This window comes from Lynx canadensis, chromosome A2 (genome assembly GCF_007474595.2).
Source record: "Lynx canadensis isolate LIC74 chromosome A2, mLynCan4.pri.v2, whole genome shotgun sequence".
Lineage (NCBI taxonomy): Eukaryota > Metazoa > Chordata > Mammalia > Carnivora > Felidae > Lynx > Lynx canadensis.
This window is the reverse complement of record NC_044304.2, coordinates 110,068,596-110,092,483: the sequence shown is the minus strand read 5'-3', so window position 1 is coordinate 110,092,483 and position 23,888 is coordinate 110,068,596. Positions and strand designations below refer to the sequence as shown.

At 34.0% G+C, this 23,888-nt stretch overlaps 1 protein-coding gene and 1 long non-coding RNA gene across 2 annotated transcripts in view; one reads left to right on the top strand and one right to left on the bottom strand.

Moving 5' to 3' along the window:
- The window catches only part of SNX13 (sorting nexin 13), an 85,364-nt gene extending 63,200 nt beyond the window's left edge, over positions 1-22,164 (top strand). Inside the window, 8 exon segments of the mRNA XM_030308054.1 lie at positions 2,308-2,415; positions 4,575-4,685; positions 9,289-9,450; positions 10,921-10,992; positions 13,942-14,087; positions 14,368-14,436; positions 16,067-16,179; positions 18,622-22,164. Of these exon segments, the coding sequence (XP_030163914.1) occupies positions 2,308-2,415; positions 4,575-4,685; positions 9,289-9,450; positions 10,921-10,992; positions 13,942-14,087; positions 14,368-14,436; positions 16,067-16,179; positions 18,622-18,869 (1,029 nt within the window). The 3' untranslated portion in view covers positions 18,870-22,164.
- On the bottom strand, positions 17,811-20,210 carry LOC115508963. The gene is made up of 2 exons (XR_003967173.1): positions 20,069-20,210; positions 17,811-19,204 (listed from the first exon to the last, which is right to left on the bottom strand). It is a non-coding gene; the product is annotated as an uncharacterized LOC115508963 (long non-coding RNA).
- Positions 22,165-23,888: the final 1,724 nt, after the last annotated feature.

The following is a 23,888-nucleotide window of genomic DNA, read 5'->3' as shown; positions in this document are numbered from 1 at the left end:
ATACCACCTCACACCAGTCAGAGTGGCTAAAATGAACAAATCAGGAGACTATAGATGCTGGCGAATATGTGGAGAAATGGGAACCCTCTTGCACTGTTGGTGGGAATGCAAACTGGTGCAGCTGCTCTGGAAAACAGTGTGGAGTTTCCTCAAAAAACTAAAAATAGATCTACCCTATGACCCAGCAATAGCACTGCTAGGAATTTACCCAAGGGATACAGGAGTGCTGATGCATAGGGACACATATACCCCAATGTTTATAGCAGCACTTTCAACAATAGCTAAATTAGAGAAAGAGCCTAAATGTCCATCAGCTGACGAACAGATAAAGAAGATGTGGTTTATATGTATAATGGAATACTATGTGGCAATGAGAAAGAATGAAATATGGCCTTTTGTAGCAGTGTGGATGGAACTGGAGAGTGTTGTCCTAAGTGAAATAAATTACGCAGAGAAAGATACCATATGTTTTCACTCTTAGGTGGATCTTGAGACACTGAACAGAAGACCATGGGGGAGGGGAAGGGGGAAAAAAAAGTTACAGAGAGGGAGGGAGGCAAACCATAAGAGACTCTTGGATACTGAGAACAAACTGAGGATTGCTGAGAGGTTGGGAGAGAGGAGAAAGTGGGTGATGGGCATTGAGGAGGGAACTTGTTGGACTGAGCACTGGGTGTTACATGGAAACCAATTTGACAATAAATTATATTAAAAATAAATCAGTAGTTTAGGATAATGTAGATAAGTAATATTCTGGAAAATTAAATATTTTTAAGACACCTTGAAAAAATAAATTTATTTCCATAAGGTATGATTTTTTAAAAAAAAATTCTTAAAACCAGGAGCTCTCCACTGGACATTTGATCTAATGAGGACCTATTTTAATACTGTTGTGGCCAAACAAATTTATGAATATCACTCCAGCATAACATTTTCCCTGTAAATTGCATGTTTCCTTTTTTTGTTTTTGTTGTTGTTGTTGATTTTTTTTGGGGGGGGTTGCCTTTGTTGAGGCAAAAGAGTTGCCTTTACCTTTCATGTATAACATACAATGAACTTATTCACATTATAGTGTCAAGCAACTATCTGATTTGCCATTCCATTTAAAAATTTATCAGAATAGGGTACCTGAGTGACTCAGTCGGTTGAGGCTGATCATCTGACTTTAGCTCAGGTCATGAACTTGCGGCTCGTGGGTTCGAGCCCTACATATACTCACTGCTGTCAGCCTGTCAGCGCAGAGCCTGCTTTGAATCCTCTGTTCCCCTCTCTCTGCCCCTCCCCCACTTGCACTCCCAAAAATAAATAAATATTGAAAAATAAAATAAATTATCTGAATCTTTCAGTTTGGAGATATAAATCATCCTGCATCTTTTCATTTCCTCTTTAATATCTGTACCAGGAATGAATTTTCTCTATAGATCCATTATTGTTGATGTTTTTAAACAAAGAATGGTTTTAGAAAGTTTATTTCACTTCAGGACATGTATCACATGGGAAAGACACTAAGATTGCTTGAAATTTCAATTACTAGACTGCTGGCCAGGCTTAGTCACTAGCTAAATGACTTTGCTCTTACACTCTGTTAGCCCCTGGTAGAGTTAAAACTGTATGTGTGGATCTTTGAAGGTGTGCCTAAATGTTAAGTCTATAAATGCTAGACTTAGAGCGTGTATACTTTGTGTTTGTGGCCTTTAAAGATAAGATACATATTAATGGCTCTTAGACTTTTTCTTAGTAATCTGCGAGTTCATTTCTCATGTGTTTGGTGGGGAAGAAGTGTCAGTGTTACACGATAATTGTTTATATAGAGTTGTAGTATAATTGCAATCTGTATTTTGAAATTATCTTTTGTTTTTAATACCTATTACAATGATTAACTGATTTAAAGTCATTAATAGTAAAAAAGATTTGTTAGATTTCTTAAAGAGCCAGAAACTCATGGATCTTTGATCATTAAAAATATATTTGCTGATACTTTATTCGTAAGTCAAAATGTTAAAGAAAACACTTTTAAAACCTTTTAGTATTGATAATTCTGAACAAAATCGGGAGTTTTAAAATGAAATCCCATGTGGACATCACCCATCTTTATTAGTTATTCATGTTTGTCATTCTTAATTGAAAATACTCCTTTATTAATAAATAGCATTACTACTGTGTTTTGGACATATTTTCTTATTTTTGCTTAGTATAATGCATTGCAAAATAATCTGTTAAAGATGCTTTTGATAAATAGAGGATTGTTATTTGGAAAATACTTTTTTTCTATAAAACTAAAATTATTGAATGTATTTTATCTTCTAGTTTGAAAATCTGTCAAGCATTTTGAAGCTTCCTGGTAAAAAGACGTTTAATAATATGGATAGAGATTTTTTAGAAAAGAGAAAAAAGGATCTAAATGCATATTTGCAGGTAAGTCCTTGTTTATTATTACTCATGGATTTTTATTTTAATATAGCGTATATAGTAGATTTTTCTTTATTAAGTAATGTTTTAATATAATAGTGGAATAGAATACCACCTTTGAGTAGCATGTCCAATGTGACATGCAGTCTGCTCAGTAATTTATCAACATTATTTCTCTGTTTATTGACAAAGAAGTTTCCTGGACACTGAGTGATCGGGATTTTGTGTGTTCAGGGTTAGATGCATACACCTATCTTTTCTACATTACTATAAAGTCTAGGTGTTTGATGGTACACCAAACAGTTTAATGTTTCCAATTCAGTGGATAGTAGCTCTTCAAGGTGTATCCAAAGCTAGCAGATTTTCATTCCTGATAAATGCTTCCTATGGTCCATAATGAGTCTAAGGCTTCTAAAATTATAGGATAGTTCAAGAGAGGAATAGATTCAAGGGACTGTTTCTGACATGTAGTATCTTAGATTTACAGATTTCTGTCATGAAATAACAAAATTTGTCTCACAAGTTACTTACTGCATGAGCTGTTACGACTCCCCGAAGTAACTTTGTTTTAGACATGGGTACCCAGATGCCAGATATAATAATGATATTACATTATAGTTCTTTATTCTAATGAATAATTTGCAAAGGTTTACTAGTAGACCCAGCCTCAGCCCAGGTATATAATGTTCTATTATTTAGATCCCCACTCCATCCTCTAGAACAAGGATCAGCAAATGGCAGACTGAAGACCAAATCTAGCTCACCACATGTTTTATTAAGTTTTATTAGAACACAGCTATCCGTTTAGTTTATTATTGTCTGTTACTGCTTTTACATTACTACAGCAGAGTTGAGTAGTTTCAGCAAACACAGTGGGGCACAAACCTGAAATAATTACTATATGAACCTTTATGAAAGGTTTACTGACCCTGCCTTAGTATTTAGTGAAACTTAGCTAATGCTATACTGGATATTTTGTTGGGAAAGTTTCTCTCTCTCTTACACATTTATAAAAGCATTTATAAGTTCAATTTGGTTTATTTATAACCATAATTGTAATTCCATGGCATTATTATTTCCTGAAAGGATAGTAAAAACATATAATCTCTTACTATTTACCTTTGTCTTCTGACTTAAAACTGAACGTCAGAAATGATTGGTATGACTCTTGTCAAACATTTTGATTTTTTTAATGTACTAGCTTTAATTGTGTAAAAATCTATATCAATTATTAGATATAGAAGATAACTACCTTCTTCCAAGTCTGGCTCCTTAAATGAATCTTTTAAAAGTGGCTGTACCGTATATATTGTATCTAATGAACTCAGTGTATGTCAAAACCTTCCACTGAAGGAACTAAGTAGTAGGTTATATCATTAACAGTTGTGAAGGCCGTATTTTGTTTTCGTGCTTCTTTATGATGCTTCAGAGTTTTTATTTGGATTATTTTATGTACTTTCTATTAATATTAACATTAGAATTAGAATGTGAATAACATAATAGTTTACTGTTGTGGATCTTTATAGTATAAACTGTAAAGCCTGAAAATGGACTACTGGAGTCTCCCCTTTATCCATGGTTTTGCTTTCTGTGGTTTGTTATCTATGGCCAGCTGTGGTCTAGAAGCAGAGATCGTCCTTCTGATGAATTGTCAGAAGGTCATTAGTAGCCTGATACTATGTCACACACGCATATTGTCATTCACTTCACCTCATCTAATCATGTAGACATTTTATCATCTCTTACCATCACAAAAAGGATGGGGACAGTAAGATATTTTGAGAGAGAGACCACATTCACACAACTTTTGTTAGAGTTTATTAGAATTGTTCTATTTTTAGCTGTTGGTAATCTCTTACTGTGCCTGATTTATAAGTTAAACTTTATCACAGGTATGGAGAGGGAGGACTACTGTGGTAAATCCATTCGGACAGCTTTGACATTAGATGCACTGAAAGTCAAAAATAGCACAATGAGAAAAATATGCACCAAACTGTTAATGATAATAGAATTATTGATGACTTTATTTATAAACTGTATAATTGTGTTTTTTAAAGCACAGAATTAAAATTCTGTATATTCTTAACTTTCTAGCAGATAAAATTATAGACAGGAGTAAATTTCCAGCACCATATCAATATAAGATACCATTTTTTTCCTGTTAGTTACTACTAACTCCTGAAATGATGAAAGCATCCCCAGCTTTGGCTCACTATGTGTATGATTTCCTTGAGAACAAAGCCTACAGTAAAGGGAAAGGGGATTTTGCTCGCAAGGTAAGCAGACTATTACACTGGTTTTCTTTATAGGTCCGTTTTCATACTTTCTTTTTAAATAAAACAAAATAAATTTGTATATGTATGTTTTAAAACCAGAAAATTTTCTTAAATACTTCATGGCATGTTTATCTTCTATGCATTAGTAAACTTACTATTGATAGGTATTCCTAATAAGTATAAACTCCTGTTTTTACATGTAGATTAAAGTCTAACAGGAGCTTGAAAAAAAGAAAAAAGATTTTTTGAAATAATGCAATAAGGAAGGTTTACCTGAGATAGGTCACAAGCTTTTCAATAACTTGAGAAGGAACTTTTACTGGGAGGAAATGTCTTATACGTGGAATAAGGGTAAGAAAAAATGTTAAATAGTTTATGTTCCCGAAAGTATTTATGTCCCTTGAGTGAAAACTTTATTATTTTAAATGCCTTTCAAAGAATATGAGCCGTACACTTGGAATTTGATGGTAGGTTAAGACAATAAATGACTACTGAAATTGGGCAAGATAGTTTAGTAGGTGAGAATACAGACTTTGGAATTAGTCTTTGGTTTAACTCCTTACTCTGCCATTTACTAGCTATGACTTGCAATATGTTACTTCAACTTTTGGTCCTTTAGTTTTCTCAAGTAATGAAGATGTTCTCATTTTGAAGCGTTGTACGAATCAAATGTGATACTCCATGTGTTATAGCACCTGGTACATCAGTAACCTCGGAATGAATGTTGGTTCTTAGTAGTAGTAGTGGCAGTAATAACAGGAGAAGTCACAGCACTTGGGAAAGCTGGGTGAATAATGTGCAGGAATTCTATATACTCTTGCAACTTTTCAGAAATCTCAGATTATTTCAAAATGAAAAAAAAAACAAAACAAAACCCACAACCTCCCTGCCACTCCTTCCCCCCACCCCCACAGAAAAGACTCTTTTTTTTTTTTAGAAGATGAAGAAATTGGTACAAAATAAGTAAAAATTAAGCATCAGAACTTTTATGATTACTCTAGGGTGTTGGGTCTTAACGTCCAAGTGGATGTTAAGATTTTTAAGTGGAGTGTTATAATAACAAGCTCCGTATTATGTACCTTACAGTGTCGGAAGGAGGGGATGTGGTGGGATTGTCTTTGTATTTCATGATTGACAGGATTGAGTGGAAATTTCACCTCTGAATAGTTTTATTGTCAGTAGAGATTCCTTCTGGTGTTCCATCTTTTTGATGTTTACCTTATATGCTCTCTTAAGATTGTATCAATTTTAAGATAAACTAATGAATTGATGACAGCTTTTTTTGAGATAAAAGTAACATTACATCAGATCTACTCAATTCTTTAAAAAAATTTTTTTTGATTTTATTTTTAAGAGAGAATGAGACAGGGGTGCCTGGGTGGCTCAGTCAGTTGAGCGGCCGACTTCAGCTCAGGTCATGATTTCGCGGTCCGTGGGTTCGAGCCCCGCGTCGGGCTCTGTGCTGACAGCTCGGAGCCTGGAGCCTGTTTCGGATTCTGTGTCTCCCTCTCTCTGACCCTCCCCCGTTCATGTTTTGTCTCTCTCTGTCTCAGAAATAAATAAACGTTAAAAAAAAAGAATGAGACAGAGACAGAGACTGAGTGCGAGCAGGGGATGGACAGAGAGAGAGGGAGACAAAGAATCTGAGTCTCCAGGCTCTGACAGCAGAGAGCCAGACGTGGGGCTCAAACCCACAGACCGTGAGATCATGACCTGAGCTGAAGTGAGACACTCAACCGACTGAGCCCCCCAGGCTCCCCTACCCAATTCTTTTTTATCAACCATAGTAGCGTCTGTGTGTGTGTGTGTGTGTAAAGCACATATATGTTGTATATCCAAACAGCTATGTGTCACTTTTTAAAAATATTACTACTGGAGTTTAAAGATCCTTCCAAATCATTTCTGGAAATCCTTAGTAACATACATTTTTGATAAATCATGTTGGTAATTACCAAGTTCATCTTGACCTCTTTTAGATTGGCAAAATAGTTTTATGCATGTCAAGAATTAGAGGTTTTTCAGCTACATATCCTTTTTGGCTAAATTATAATTTAATATTTTTTCCTTAATTATATTTTACTGGACATTAAATAGCTATTAGAGAAAATCATCTGCAAGCATTTTATCCGTGGCTCTCAGAGCTTGAGAAATAATACATTATAACACATTAACTTCGTCACACAATTTGTCTAGCCTTGCAAGACATGCAGGCGATTCCTAGGAAGAGATAAGTAACAGTCTTCCTTTATGCACACAGTTATCTTTCTTCCAGTTTATTTTATTTTATTTTTTATTTGTATGTTATTTATTTATTTATTTATTTATTTATTTATTTATTTATAACATTTATTTATTGTTGAGAGACAGAGAGAGAGTGTGAGCAGGGGAGGACAGAGAGAGAGGGAGACATAGAATCTGAAGCAGTTTCCAGGCTCTGAGCTGTCAGCACAGAGCCCGATGTAGGGCTCAAACCCATAAACCACGAGATCATGACCTGAGCAGAAGTTGAATGCTTAACCTACTGAGCCACCCAGGCGCCCCTATTTTTATTTTAGAAAGAGATAGCATGAGCCACGGAGAGGGAAGAATCTCAAGCAGGCTCCATGCTCGGTGCAGAACCTGACACAAAGCTTAATCCCACAACCCTGAGATCACAACCCAAGCTGAAATCAAGAGTCAGATGTTCAACCAACTGAGCCACCCAAGCACCCCTCTATCCAGTTTTACATCATGGTATGAGGCATTTTAAGCTATAGTTAGGGATCTAAATTTAAGTTAAAATTAATTTGTGTTGTTACTGATACACATATCTGAAGTGATAATGAATAGGCAACATTTTTGGTAAGTCAGGCTACGTGTACATTTATGATGGCAATCCATAATTCACTCCTCTGCTTGGTAATTTACACGTTTGTTTGTTTGTTTGTTTGTTTTAAGCATGTTTTAAGAGATATCCTGTTTTTGGAAACCTTGTCATAAGTGATGGACTCTGTTTTTATGCTTCTAAAATTCTGTTTTTTTCAGGATTAGGCATCAGAATCATTTGTGGAGGTTTTTCCATCCCCCTAGTTTATCCATTCCGCACCCCCAACACAGATGCTTGGACTTTACCCTCAGAAATTAAAAAGCAAAAAGGAAGAAGGATAGAAAAATAAATGGATTCTGTAGGTCAAGGATGGTGCACAGGCAACTATTTATAATTATTAACTAACTCATGATATAGATTTAGGTTCTGTTACTTTAAAAGAGTATCAGTGGTAGTTTAGTGTTAAGATAGCATGAGGCTACATATATAAGAACACACAATTTTACACACAAGGGCACATGCACAGAGTGAGTTTCATCTTTTTATCCTTTTTACCTCTGTATCTGTGTACCAGTGGTATTGTTTTTCAAATCCTTCTTCATCTTTGATTTTTGTCCTTTGGTTCTCCTCTGACTTGTTCTTTTGTGACAGTGTCCCTCCTGAATGTTGCATATTCCATCAACCATATCTATAGCGCTATTGGCTCAGTTTAATCCAAGGAGTAACTAAAAACTCCCATTTTACAGTTCTCTTGAAATTCACTTTTTGCTGTTGTTTATTAATAGTACTTATTTTATCTTTTCTAGTTTTTCTTAATGAAAAAATCATGAAAACATTAGAGTAAAGGAATTTTGTCTTCTTGAACTCATCTCTTAACATTGTGCTGTGTTCCTGAAGCAATGGAGTTCGTTTTTTTTTTACTTTTTCTTTTTCTTTTTTTTTCAGGGAACATAATTTGTTTCTGCAATAGTTTTCATGCAACTCACATTTTTCTGGAAAATATTCAGTTTTTTGTATGACTTTGGTTTTCTGTCCCTGTTTTCTTTTTTGTTTCTATTAAAAATCTCAGTACCATATGTAGGCTATTTTGGTTTCTAGATATTTCTCCCTTTCTTAATTGAAATTATCTAACATTTGTACAATCAGAATGTCAATTTTAATGTTTCCTAGCCCTCTGGAGATTATTCCTTTTTATGTTCCTCATCACATTTTCTTTTATACTTCTTCTATTCTGTCTTACTAAAGGATTCCATATTCCCTGTATAGATTTAAACAGCATGTAATGTAATCTAAAACTTATTAAAAAAAAAAAAAAAAGATCTTAGTTGTTAATTACTTGAGCTTTCTGCTTATTTTATCTAATTGTTTATTTTTCAGTGTTTCTTCAAAATGTCTATGTTATTGTTGCCTTGAATTGTAGCAGAAGTACATTGTGGCTAATTCCATTTGCGTTAATTTCTCTTTGGGAAATTTTTTTTTTTTTCAGGATTTCCTTAATAAGGCAGCCAAACTTAGTATCTCTAACAGTGTATTTTATTTTTATATAAGTGAAAGCTTATATTTTCTAGCAATAGCCTCATCACCCCCAAGCTTTTAATCATATTTATGTGTGAAAATACAGCTTTAAGATCATACATTTTGAAGACAACAGTTCTGTACTTTTAAAATACAATGAGATACTATAGACTAGAAAATGATTGCATTCTTCTTGTGTATTGATTCTGTTTTTCCCACGCTTCTCAGTTAAGTAACAAATCTGATAAAATGAAGTCATGGTATGATATCTTTTCCCCTTAGATGGACACTTTTGTAAATCCACTTCGAAATTCTATGAGGAATGTTTCAAATGCAGTTAAATCCCTCCCTGATAGCTTGGCAGAGGGAATGACTAAAATGTCAGACAACATGGGCAAAATGTCAGAAAGATTAGGCCAAGACATAAAGCAATCATTTTTCAAGGTAAGAAGATGTTTTCAGTAATACTACAGCAAACTATTTTTAAGTTAACTAAGATTTATTGAGCTCCTGCTTAGATTTACCTTATTTCTTTTCAGAAGTCCACAGCCTTCTAGACATATATTCTTATAAATAATAAAAAAACTAAAGAGAATGAATTCTTATCAGAAATGGATACTCTATAATCCAGTCATTCCTCAAGCTCTGCTGTGGTAGAATTGTAAAAGCCAGTAATGTTAACATTATTTATACTGTTATATTCTATTATGCCTTTTTTATTTTATGATGCTATTAAATTCTAAAACAAAGCAAGTAAGCGCTATTGTGCAAATTAGCTATGTTAGTATTCATCAGGAAACATAAAGCCTAATTTCTCCTGATTCACATGATCAAGTGGCTAGATCAGAGGGAGGAAAAGTCTCACAGTCATCTATCTCTGAGGCCATACCTTATTTTTATATACCAGTGAGTGGTATTAGAAGAGTTTCCTAGGAAACTTTTTCATTACATTAGCAAATACAGGTAGCAGACCAAATAGGTTGTTACTTTCTCATTTATAGTTTTTATAATTTTGACCTACTTGTTTAAGGTTATGATTAAGACTATAAAAGAAAGGATGTAACTATTAGAGTTTTCTATTTGTTAGATCATGTGTCAGATCTAACTAAATATCATATATATATATGTATGTATGTATATTTAAATAACAGAAATTCATTCAGAGACAACTCCTAAAATAATGTGTATCTCAATCCATACTTTTCTCTTTATTCTCATACTTTCTCTGATGCTTTATCTTTGTTTCTAATCATGGGAACATAACACTAACACTGAAAATGAGGATTTTCCAGTGCCAGTCTTGCTGATAACTACCCATATGACTTTGTACAGAACTCACTGAGCTTTTCCAGGTCCCTTTTCCTTACTAGCAACATGAAGGGGCTATAGGTAATCTTGATGATTCCTGTCATGCTGACAAATGATAATTTGTCCATTTTCCCCATAACTTATATTATCTAACAACAGGTTAATTCATTTTTTAAGCTTGTTAATATACTGTTAAGCTCCCTATGGTAAAAGAAAGAAGATTGGAATTTTGTTCCCTGGCTGTGCTGCGAACATTTGGTTTTTAAATCATTTAACCTTTCTTAGCTTTAGTTTCTTCTAAAAAGTATAGGAGTTTGACTAAATAATCTCCCCTTCCAACTCAAAAGTCCATTTTTTCTTTTAAAGGAAAAAATATCTTTTGGTAAAGAAGTAATCACACTTTAACATTTGGTTTCTAATTGTAGATTGTTAATACTTTTTAATACTATGTAAATTTTGCTTATGTATTGTCCCCAAAATAAAATTAAACACTATTATTATGCTTAGTGCTCATTTTGATTGATTATTGTATTGTGTTCTTTCACTGTCTTCTTTAGTGTGTTTACTTTGTTGTTTTTTGTTTTTGTTTTTGTTTTTAAACGTTAGGTGCCTCCTTTAATTCCGAAGACTGATTCAGATCCTGAACATTGTCGGGTCTCAGCTCAACTTGATGATACTGTGAGTTAATTTTGTTTTTGGTAGTACTCAACTGTAATTGAAATCATACTTGGCAAATCTTTTTAACTTTTTAACAAAGTATAATATGTATACCTATCAGTAATGTGTATATATTATATGTGTTAAGTTTGATGAATTCTTACAAACTGAACATGTCCATGTAATCACTCTAAACAAGAAACAGAATGTTAATACCCCAGAAAGCCCCTAATGCTCTCTTCCTGTCACTATCCTCTCCCCACCAAGGATAATCACTATCCTGACTTCTACCCTGCTTTTATACTTTATATAAATGAAACAGTAAGGTATGTACTCCTTTAAGTCTGGCTTATTTTGCTCAACATTGTGATATTCTTCCATGTTGTTTTGTGTGATTGTAGTTTCTTCATTCTTGTCGACCTACAGTATTCCATTTTGTTAATATAGTATAATTTATTTGTTGTATTATGAGTAGTACTCCTATGGACATTCTTGTACATGTCATTTGATTAAAAAATTAAGTACACATTTCTGTTGGGTCTATACCCAGGAATGGAATTGCTTGGTTAGAGGGTATTCATAAATTCAGTTTTAATAGATACTGTCAAATAGTTTTCCACAGTGTTCGTGCTGCTTACACTGCTACCAGCAATGCATGAGAATTTCAATGCTCCATAGCCTGCCAACAGTCAATATGTTATGTCTTTTAAATTTTAGCCACTCGGGTTGTATCTCATGTGGGTTTCCATTTCTCTGATGACTGTTGAAATGTTGAACCTTTTTGCATATGTTTATTGGCCATTTGGGTGTCTTGTCTTGTGTGTCTAGCTCTTTCCTCTGTTTTTCTGTTGGCTTGGCTGTCTTTGTCTTTTTGATTAACAAGAGTGCTTTATATAATCTGAATAGTGGTTCTTTGTTAGATATAAGTATTTGTGTATTGTGAATATCTTCTGATTTGTGTCCTGTTGTGTAATGTATATATATAATCTGTGCCTACTGAAAGGTCACAGAGATCACCTATGATTTTCTTTAAAAATATTTTTTTTATTTTATCATGCAAAAATATAGATTCCCCATTCATCTAGGATTGATTTTTGTGTATGGAATGAGGGTAGGGGTCCAGTTGACCCAAGCACCATTTACTGAGAAGGCCCTCTTTTCCCATGTGTCCTATATTTCTCCCTTGTGCCAAATCAGATTATCATATATGTTTGAGTCTGGGCTTTGTATTCTGTTTTCTTAGGCAGATTTATTTCCAAGTTACAATTACCTCCCTTCAGTTTCACATTGAAATTCTTATAATAAACTGTATTAAAAATAATCTATTATTTGCTTTTTAAAATTCATTTTAGAATGTTTTGTTATGATTTATGCTGGTATAATATCCAAAACATCATACCTTCTGTTAGAGGTTTTTACAATTTAGGTATTTATTAGAATTACCATGTTGTTCCAAACTCGTGAGTATACTTGATCAGAGACTAGAGCAATATTTATTTTACCTCAGGAGTGAAATTGGTCTCTTTCCCCACCAGCCATGCCCCTCACCAACCTCAGCCACCCCTTGTTTGGTTTAGCTATGAGTTTTCAACATGTGAAAGGAAAGGTGCACTAAGAAAATGTTGACAGCATGACAGTGAAAAATATATAACTCATGGAATTTCCTAAAGATTTAAGTTACAACATGGATGAGGAAATAATTAGAGTATGTTGGTGATGAAAGTATTATAAAATTACTGGCATTTATATGCAGTTTTATTATAGTTCTAAATCTTTGCTTTGTATGTATTTTTGGAATCAAAACATTCTAGTTGCATTTACTTTTTCCCTTTTTTAAACTTTTTTTTAACTTTTTTCTAGTTGTCTTTACTTTTACCTTTATTTTTATACCATTAATTGCATATTCCCATAACAAAAGTGTACAGATTTTTACTTGTTAAAAGTTAAAATTTTAGAAATGTAGTGAAATATGCTTTTTGTAGTATTAACTTAGCTATATACTGGATTTTATTTCAGCTTCTTAAAATACCTAAATACAGACAACTCACTAACAAAGGAAAACATGTTATTTTGTGTAGATTGTGTTTTGTTCTATTAAACAAGGAGAAATGTTGAGAATATTTTGTTCTCTTGTAAAAGATGCTCCAGAAAATAGGCAAAGGGAATAGCATTTACCTTATCAGACTAGTACAGACTCTACTAAAAGTAAAAGAGCCAAATTTTCTCTTCCCAGGACTTCATAGATTCACTTTAAGAAGTTTTTTTCTCTACCACCTTGGAATTGTAGGGTTGTGAAATTTTATATTGTGTCAAAATGACTGTTAAAAACATTTATTTTATTTTATTTTTTTCAATGTATGAAGCTTATTGTCAAATTGGTTTCCATACAACACCCAGTGCTCATCCCAAAAGGTGCCCTCCTCGATACCCATCACCCACCCTCCCCTCCCTCCCACCCCCCATCAACCCTCAGTTTGTTCTCAGTTTTTAAGAGTCTCTTATGCTTTGGCTCTCTTCCACTCTAACCCCCCCTTTTTTTTTTCCTTCGCCTCCCCTCATGGGTTTCTGTTAAGTTTCTCAGGATCCACATAAGAGTGAAACCATATGGTATCTGTCTTTCTCTGTATGGCTTATTTCACTTAACATAACACTCCCCAGTTCCATCCATGTTGCTACAAAGGGCCATATTTCATTCTTTCTCATTGCCACGTAGTACTCCATTGTGTATATAAACCACAATTTTTTTTATCCATTCATCAGTTGATGGACATTTAGGCTCTTTCCATAATTTGGCTATTAAAGATATATATTTTAAAAATTAGACTGAAATCTTAGGTTATGAAGACTATAATACAACTTGTTCTCTGATGTCTGAAATAGTGGCAATAATTTTGTAAAAGCAGCAGAAGTAGCCATTCATAATAGATAGGTAACTCAAACATTTTTTTATTTCTTCCCATATTTTGTCAGGTGGATGACAATATTCCACTTAGAGTAATGCTGCTTCTTATGGATGAAGTATTTGACTTAAAAGAGAGGAATCAGTGGTTGCGAAGGAATATCAAAAACCTACTTCAGCAGCTTATTAGAGCCACTTATGGTGATACTATTAACAGGTACCAGGGTTTTTTGTTTTTTTCTTTTTTCTTTTTTCTTTTTTTCTTCCCTTAGAACTGTTCTTACTTAGCTTTTAAACTTGTACTTCTGGAAGTAGATTGCTCAACTTTTGTAGGAGAATTTTCTTCTCTGGGCCTTTTATGATCATTAAAACAGCCTGGTGTTTTTACAGATAATTTACATACAAACTAAGTTGCTTACTCCATGAAAGTAGTGTTTCCTTATTTTATATATTTTCTAAAATTTTCACCCTACTCATTTAAATTTCCTTACTTTCAGAAAAATAGTTGACCATGTTGATTGGATGACCTCACCTGAGCAAGTAGCGGACTTAGTGAAACGTTTCAGGTATATCTTAAGACACAGTCACTTCTTTCAGGTAGTACAGTGTTTAGCATTGTTATCACTAATTAACTTACACTGCTTTTCTTTTCTTTGTTTTCTTCCTTTTTGATGAACAGAAAGACTTGTGAGAATTATAATAAACATTTGTTCCATGGACCCTTTGATCTGTGTTTCTTTAAAACCAGAATTGAAAAAAGTGTTAAAGAATAATCTTTAAGATACTGGTTACATTTTATCATAGTAATGTGACTTGAAAATAATTGAAATCCTTGATTTTAAATGAAACTTAAAAAAAAATATGTACATCTCTGGCTCTGGACTTATTATTAACTATTTGAACCTCCGAAAAGAATATAAATCAAGAGCAGTGGTACTCCAGTTCATATGTTCATCCTACACAAATACCCTGCACCTCTCCTCTGTGCCTAGTAATTTGCCAGTCATCAGGACTGAGATAAAATACAGTCCCTTTAAGGAAAGCATGGTATAGTCCAGAAATGAACCTCTTTTCTAAAAGTGAAAGATAAGGCATATTCATGGCATCATGTACTTTGAAGTAACAGAAGCAAGAAAGGAGCTGTCAATATTGAACCTTAATTATTTGCTTGGCACCTACTGCTTTATGTACACTTTCTGATTTTATCCTATTTTATGAGATACGAATTTTTGTCTCCATTTTTTATTATGTGGAAACTGAGGATTAGAGAAGTTCAGCGGCTTGTCCAAAGGCTCACATGCTGTAAAGTAGGGAACAGCAAATTTCTTTAATCTGAAGCTGAGTTTCTCCTCCCTACCCCACACTGTTTCGAAAAGTCTGACCACCTGCTATGGCACATGTACATTCCATTTCAGGGTAGGGTAGTGATGTTTACTCTGGAGCACTGATTCCCAGCCTTGGCTGCATGTTGGAATCACTTGGAGAGCTTTAAAAAATAGTGATGTTTGGGTCCCATCTTAGGAGCCTAACTTACTAATTAATCCAGTAGAAGGCCTAAACATTAAGATTTTAAAGCTCCCATGTGTTTCTAATGTTCAGTCAAAGTTAAGAAAAACTGCTCTGGGAAGTCTGTCTCCCTCAGCCCAAATTCCCAGGTGGAACCTTAGGTATTGTGCTCAGTTCCTATCTTTGGCCTGTGAATTGGAGAATAGAAATCAGACACACCAAGTGAGGAAGAATAGGGTATGAATGTGAAAGGAATGTTGTAAAAAGGCTAGCTGTAAGTGTGTGTGCAGGATTGGTTCAAATTGGCTAAGTTATAGGGGCACCAAGGGAGATTAACTATAAGGTATCCAAATTCAAGATATTATGAGGTTGTATTTGGATAAGGCCTACTTTGAGTTTAAATGTAGTCACCTATATATTCCATTTTGCTATCTTTATCACTTGTTAATGTTTGTAAGTTATTCTAGGGTAGAATTCATCTGTTACTTTTCCAATGTATATCCCTTTACACTTAAAATTGAACCCTGCTCTTAGTTACTATTTGTTGAATATCATACATCTATAAAATTTCATAATGTTTCCACTTTTTGTTAACATTTGTGTCTTCTGTAGAAAATTGGAATAATTGTGCTAACTTGTATCATTTGAAAATGAAAGTTTTTACAAGATTTATTTGATTTTCTTAAATAGAGATGCCTTTTGGCCAAATGGCATTTTAGCAGAGACTGTTCCATGCAGAGATAAAGCTATTCGAATGAGAACACGAGTTGCAGGAAAAACTAAATTACTTTCAATTATGCCAGGTGAGTGAAGATGTTTGATAAAAATCTTATTAATTTGTAGTTCTTCTGAATTTTTGGCATTGAGCATGCTGGTTTAGCTGCCTTTTGATTATAGTAACTACCAGTTAATGACTTGCCGTATATCAGCTATTGTGCTGTGCATTTCTCATATATTCTTTACTAATTCTCATAACAGTATTAAGAAGCTAGGCACTGTTAACATCACAGCTTTCTGTGGGTGGAAACAGCAGCTCAAAGAGGTTAAAGAAGCTACCCCAGGTTCAGAGCTAGTATAATAAGTGACTGTTCAGCTTCTGCTCTGTGCTCAGCAACTGGAAAAGCCACTGCTTTCAGTCATGAAAAATAGTGGTGCTTTTAACCACTTCATTTGCTACCTTGAACCATTTTGAGAATAAAGTTGATGATAAATATCCTGTGTAACAGATGAAAGGGCTAATAAAAGAACATGAAATGTGAGGTTTCCAGGAAGAATATTTGTCCTACTTCAGAGAAAAAACAAATTCTTTCAGAGATTCCTTTTACATAGTAACAACTGTTTGGTCCATTAATCTCTATTAAAACATGATTCCAAAGAAAGTATACATAGTGGCATTCTGTTCTAATTTGCATTACTTTAGAACACTGCTATCTCACTAACTTAGACTCACTTTGTCCCCATTTTGACTTCTCTCAACAAGAGAGCCTATGTCATATGAAAAGCAGTTTTGTGTGACTGGATGGATGTTTGCTTCCTTCTTTAGTTACAAGTATCTTTGAAAATACTTAGATATTTCTTCTCCACATTTTAATTATGAATATAGAGAATGGAGAAGGAGTATTTGTGAAGTTCTTCAACATCATTTAACGTTTTTTTTCTCTTTGTTTTTCTTTAAAACTATATTTTCATCATAGATTTAAAAATCTCTCTTCCATCAGTTAAGTTGGAGGTCTGCCAAATGGTTATTAATTCTGCCTTATAGATTATACTATTGCATTTGGAGAAAAAAAAACAAATCATAGAAATAACATCTTAGGACAATAGAAATAAACAATAGCTTAGGATGAAATATTATTTAATGTACTATTTATTAGTAAACCAGTTGTGCTGTAGACTGAATTACATAGCTGAAAGAAACTTTATTGCATTTGTTCAGTAAATATTTATTAAGAGCGTATCACGTGCCACACTTTCTTTGCATGAATCTCTGCCTTCTTGGAGCTTTCATTCTGTTAGGGAGACACAGGCAGAAGGCAGAGCAATAAAGAAAAGCTAGGATGTGAGCTCTTGAACACTGAGACCAGTAGTGCTGGTGAGTTGTTGTTGTGAGAGGAGAGGACACTTGTGTGAGGACTCAACGGAAGTGAGGAAAAATACAAAGGTGTATGTTTTTATATATACATAATCCCTCACCTGTTTTTAGTACATTCATAAGCCATTTGCTGTAAATTGTATATTACTCCTACTTAGAGACATACCTTTTGGAAGTTGTATGTTTCTTTTAAAAACAATTACATAGCATTTACTGCTATTAGGGTCCTGATTATAAATCATTAAGGATAATCATACATATTCCCTTACTCAGTTATCTGTAATAACTTCACATTGCCTAGGAGTAAACTCCAAACTTGGCTCACTCCGGTAGCCACAGCACTTTTTTCCATTCTTCTCTCCACTTTTTTTTTTTTTTTTTCAAAGAATCTTAAAATTTAGCTGAATTGTAGCACTCCCATTTTTTGAACCTGCCTTCTTTTTTCCACTTAGGGCTCATTTGCTCATTGCTCTCTCCACCAAAGGTAAACCGTCATCTGTTTGTGCCTGTCAACATCCCGCTCAGGTAGCAAAGTCTACCTCACTCGTCACTTCCACAAAGAGAGCCTTTCCTTGTTGTGTACCATGTGAAATTCTCCCCTCTGTAAACATCTTTATACTTAGGGTATTTTCATGGCACTTTGACCATTGCAAGCTTTTCATTAATCAGCTTTTGTACATCATTTCCTTATAGTATTTCTCACTGTGCATTAGATACATTAAGACTATTTGTACAGTGTTTAAGACTTTGTGGATTATTTTTCACATTATTTCATTAAACTTCTCTAAATTCTTACAGTTATAAGAGTTTGCTTATTGTAATCCCCATTTTACAGATAAGGAAACAAACTCAGGATGGGTAAGTACCATATAGGTATTAAGGGATTCTAACTCTAATGTGGGGTTTCTGAGTCCAGATCCTGATTTTTCCTTTGCTCTATCATCCCCAGTGTCTAGTAAGTAGGTGGATGCCTGCAGATGTTTAAATTTTAAGTCTCAGTTACAATATGTAGCCAAAACACATTAACTGAATACCTCCTGTATTACTCAACTGTGTATTTAATATACTTTATTTAACTTAGAGCATAGTTTAGGCCTTGTGTTTCCTTTATATGAGTAATGAATTATGTTTATTTCCCCCCATCTTCATTTAGATGAACTGAAGCACATTATTGGGGCTGAGACAACACGGAAAGGTATTCTTCGTGTTTTTGAAATGTTTCAGCACAACCAGTTAAATAGGAGAATGGTTTATGTCTTCCTGGAAGGCTTTTTGGAAACCTTATTTCCACAGTATAAATTTCGTGAACTTTTCAACAAACTGCATTCACGGTCAAAGCAGATACAGAAATATAAACAGAAACTTCAGACTACTCAAGCGCCTTCTTTACAGAAAAGGTGACACTCCAATCTATGAAGCTGGTGTTCATTTTGTCCAAGACTAATAATATGGACAGATCTTCTGGGGCTTAACTCATATACTGTTGTGTCGCACCAGTCTTTCAGTGTCTCAAAATAGTTATTAATACATCCATAGGACTGTGGTTCTTCTCATCCTCGTCTGTAATCCAGCCACTACCAAGAGAGATTTCTGTGTCTTAAATGATTTGGTGCATATTTTTGCAGCATTGAGAGGATACTGCCCCCTTCTCAAGCAAGAATGACGTTGGTCTCTTCCATTTCAGCCTAATCAGCATTCTCCAGCAATGACAAAGTGCCAGAATGTATATACGAAAGCTAAGGAAAGCACAAAACAATGGTTCACAGATAAACTGGCTAATTTGTTTAACACTGGGAAACTGAGCAGTGTATGACTTGGAGGGATTTGTTTTTTGCCTAATAATTTTATAGGTCTTTATCAGAATTTTGATATAATGTGGATTAGCCAGGCGAATGATCTTTGCAACATCTGCTTCAGGTCTGGGGAAAGTGACAGGATGCCCTTAAAGTATGAAGTAACCTTATATCCTAATCACAGTTTTGTGACATAAAATAAAACCAATCAAAACCAGAATTTGATTGGATTTGTTATTCATTGGTATAAAACAAATTTTAATTGATTCTTATGTGCTTTGGGGCTCTATTTTGCTCTTATGGTACTCAATCATAAATTTTCTTCTGGTATTCTGTGTGCAAAAAGAAGCGTATAGTGGCGTTCTCACTTAAGTTTCAAAATTATTACAGGTTTCTTTATCTTTAAGAGATTACGGATTATACAATAGGGAGTATAATCTCTTGAAAGAACTGCCAAATACATTGTTGTTTTAAAAAATATGGAAATTAAAAAAAACACACTCTTGAAAGTTACAATATGATAATTTTAAATTGTGTGATCTAGACATACCTTAGGCGATTGCAAAAGTAGCAAATCAAAGGATTAAATGAGCTTAGTAGTCATATGTAAACATACAAATTCTTAATTCTATTACTGTGTATATATGAAAATAAATAATGAAAACAGAACTATAATATTTTTTAAAATATGCTTTTATTTATATTTTGCATAATGTAAAATTCTACTAAATAAAGCAAGTTGGCAAAACCCCTGGGTGTATACATTTAAATCCCTAAAATAATTTTATACCAACAACAACAAATTACCTTTTCCAGTTTTGGAGCCTCTGCATTTCTTATAGTTTCTCGTTCTCCATTTGTCCATCTTGGAAGTCTTCATATCCCTTGTATGCAGGATTTCTGCATAGTTTTAAATACTTACACTGACTAAGGGTTTGGGTATGTCAGCATTTTTTGTTTTAAAAATACTTAACACTACAACCTTAAAATAGTGAAGCTACTCATCAGACCACTGAGCCAAGATCCTGGTATTAAAAGAACGTCTGGGTGCTTAAGATAAAGGGACAGAGTATCAGTATCCCAGTTATTTGGGAGATTTAAGATTGGAACAAGATGTTACTGTCTTGTTTTCACTGAGGTCCTACTTACAGAGTGAAGCCTAATAACAGAATAAAGCCTTCCTTTAAAGCTTTATAATAATAATCATATTTATTAATGATGCTGTTGTGCATACTTACAGTATGCATATATTCAGTATGTGTTGCATGTCTAAAGAATTACATAAATGAAATCCCTTTCATTGCAACTTGGAAATAAGAAAAGATCCTTATTGACTCTGATGGAAGAAATAGTATTTTTTCTTCTCATTGTGTCTCCCTGCTGAGGTCCCTCCCGATGCCCCAGGCTTTCAAAGTGAGGATTTGTGAAACACGTCTGTGGGAAGCATCGGCATGGCCACAAGTGCAATGATTTTCAAATATACCCTTGCCCATTTCAAGTATATTTTTGACATAAATAAGTCTAAGAGTAAACAAGAATTCATGTAAGAGCCTAGTGTGTACCTGTGAAAAGCATTTCCAGATAATGTGAGGAATGTTGGCCATCAACCAGGGAAAGAAAGGTCGTGCAAAATGGCAACTTTTCATAACAGAGCCCTGCAAGGTAACTGCAGTCATACCAAAAACTATATGAGTAAGTGGGTTTTTAAAACAATTTTTGTTGAAAGAGTTTATATTTCAGAAGCAGAAATGTCAAATGGTAGAGTCTATGTAAATGGCTGTGCGTCTTCTCCACGCACATCTGTGTTTTTACATCAGAGAGAGCTGTGGTCATGCTAAAATTAGAGATACGTTTTAATGACTTGGTCAAGCTGTATGTAAAATATTTAATCCATGTCAAGTACAGTGTACTACATTTAATAAAATTATTACATTTAATGCATTTATTGCATATATAAATATATACCTGAAGAGGCTTTAAGTCTTCGGATATTTGATTTTTGAATGTGTTTTTAAGTCAGTGGTGCCTTTAGGCAAGAACCTTCAAAATGAATCATATTTTGTTTGGGTTTTCTGATTTTTCAGGTAACATATAAACTATTTAGAAACCGTCACTACTAACTTCTAGTTTATTCACCTAAAAATTGATTGTATGATTTAAATATAGTGCTTAGCTGGGCATTTCCTATGATTAGGGTGTTCTGAATAGTTGCTGAAAAATTGTGCCATTGACCAATGGATGCACTTGGTTAGCCTTAATTTTTTTTTTTAAAAAAAAGTTAAAAACTTTCTTGTATATTTCAGTTCGCTCATTTTAAGTTTGTGCTGCTGGTGTTTGGGGGAAATCAGTTAAGTGCTACCAGAAAGTGTATCAATTTTTTAAAAATTAAGAACAATATAAATTTCACAATTTAAAATTTTAATTTTGTGCAATATTTTCATTTAATGCATGTGTATTTGAGTAATTGTAAAATAAATGAATTTTTAATGTTTTGAGATCTAGTTTAAACTGTTTCTTAACCCAACAACTTACATTCCGTTGTTGCTGCATCCTTTTATTTAAGGACTTGTTTTAAAAGTCTTTTTTGTCACTCCTTGTAAAATTATTTTGTTATTAGTAAATTTTGCTTATAGGAGCATGGCTCCTGTACTACAAGGGAAAAATATAAAGAGCACATCTTAGTATTATAGTTGTTAAAAGATAACTTGTGCATATCATTGTACAGTAAATGTCAACTGTGTGCCTAACCTATCAATACTTTCCTTCTTTAACAAAGAAGAAACAATCAGAATGTCAGTTATTTTTATTGAACTAAAAAGAAGATTAAAGTTTTTATTTGGTTTGCGTTATGTTCTGTCCATTAGAAAATACTAATAAAGTATTAAACCTTTTTGTTGAATTTATTTAGTAGTGTTGTATTTTTATTACTTAAAAAAAAAAAAATGCTTGCTCAGTGGTCTTTTAGTATCTGTGTATATTTTCCTTTCTTTTCATTTTAGCAACCAAGCAGTTCAAGTTCCAGATTGATAGAAGAGCTGTTGAGTGATTACCAACAACTAATTGAATTTAATATTTCCATTTTATGGGGCAAGTAATTTACTACCATAATGTTAAGGAAACTTCATACAAAATTAGAAAGTCATTTCCTCATTGAGAAAGATCTATAATAAGTAATCCATTAACAGTTTTTATTTGATCTCATTTTTAATTCATAGTCTTCCTAATATTTTAGATGTTTCAGTTCTAAAGGCAATAGACTCAGTACTCAACATGGCTATGTCTGGGTGGTCATAATATTCTCAGTCTTCTTATATCTGTATAGACTTCTCAGACATCAACTGTGAGTACTTTTACCCTACTAGGGACAGGTATAGTATTTGTTAAAGTGCACACTGTAAAATATTGGTCCCCTTTACGATGTTTCTGAGCAGTAATATACTTATATGTAACTTATGCAAGTCTACATACTATTCAAAACCCTATGTTCCTTTACAATCCAAGTGATAATATCAAAGTTTCTGAAAATTTCTGTAATAAATGAGTCTGTTTAATTTTGTTTACCTAACTTCCCAAACTTAACCACAGAATTTTTTGTCATATGCACCTTAATTAATAGCTTGAGGATAATGTTCCCAAGGAACATGATTTGAGAAATCGTAGATGGGGAGGAAAAAAAGGTGAAGCATCTTTAATTAGGGAATATAAACTCTAGACAGAAAAACCAGTGGACTTGGGCCACAAAGTTTTATTTGTAGCCTATCATTCCAATGGAAAGTTGAATCTTTGGAAGATTAAGGAGAATATGAAAAATTAACAGGTGGTTAAATAGCAGCTTTAGAGTTTAATTCGACCCTGGGTACCAGAATAATGAACTCAGTAAGGGATAATATAGTATGTCCCGTGAGGAGTGGGAAAGATACTTGCCAAGGATCTTGCTAGTGTGGTCAAAAGGGTATTACTAGCAAGTGCAGAGAGGAGAGAGGAATGTGATACATTTCAGTTTTTAAAATGTGTACCAGACATTGGCCCATATATACTGGCAGATATTTGGCCTGGGCAAACTTGAAGCAGCTGAGAACCCAGAACTTCACAAGAAAAAAAAAAAAAATTAACACGGGGCACCTGGTTGGCTCAGTTGGTTAAGTGTCCGACTTCAGCTGAGATCATGATCTCGTGGTTCGTGGTTTTGAGCCCTACATTGGGCTCCGTGCTGACAGCTCAGAGCCTGGAGCCTGCTCTGGATTCTGTGTCTCCCTCTCTCTCTCTGGCCCTCCCCCACTTGTGCTCTGTCTCTCATAAATAAAAACATTAAAAAAAAATTAACTCATTTACCAATTCACAGTGTATGAGAAATGCATGAAATACGGTATTTTAACGTAAGTGGGTAAACATGACCTTTCACGTATCAGGTGGAATAAAAGTAGGACTTTGAATTGGAAGTCCCAAAGGCCACCCCCTGGCGATTCACTGGAAGAGCTGACAGGACTCCAAGCATATGGTCCTACTCACAGCTAAGATTTATTACAGCAAAAGGCTATGTAGAACAAGATCAAAGGAGAAGGATGCCTGGCACAAAGTCTGAGGGAAACCTCATGAGCTTCGAAAGTTCCCTTACAAATGAAGTCTT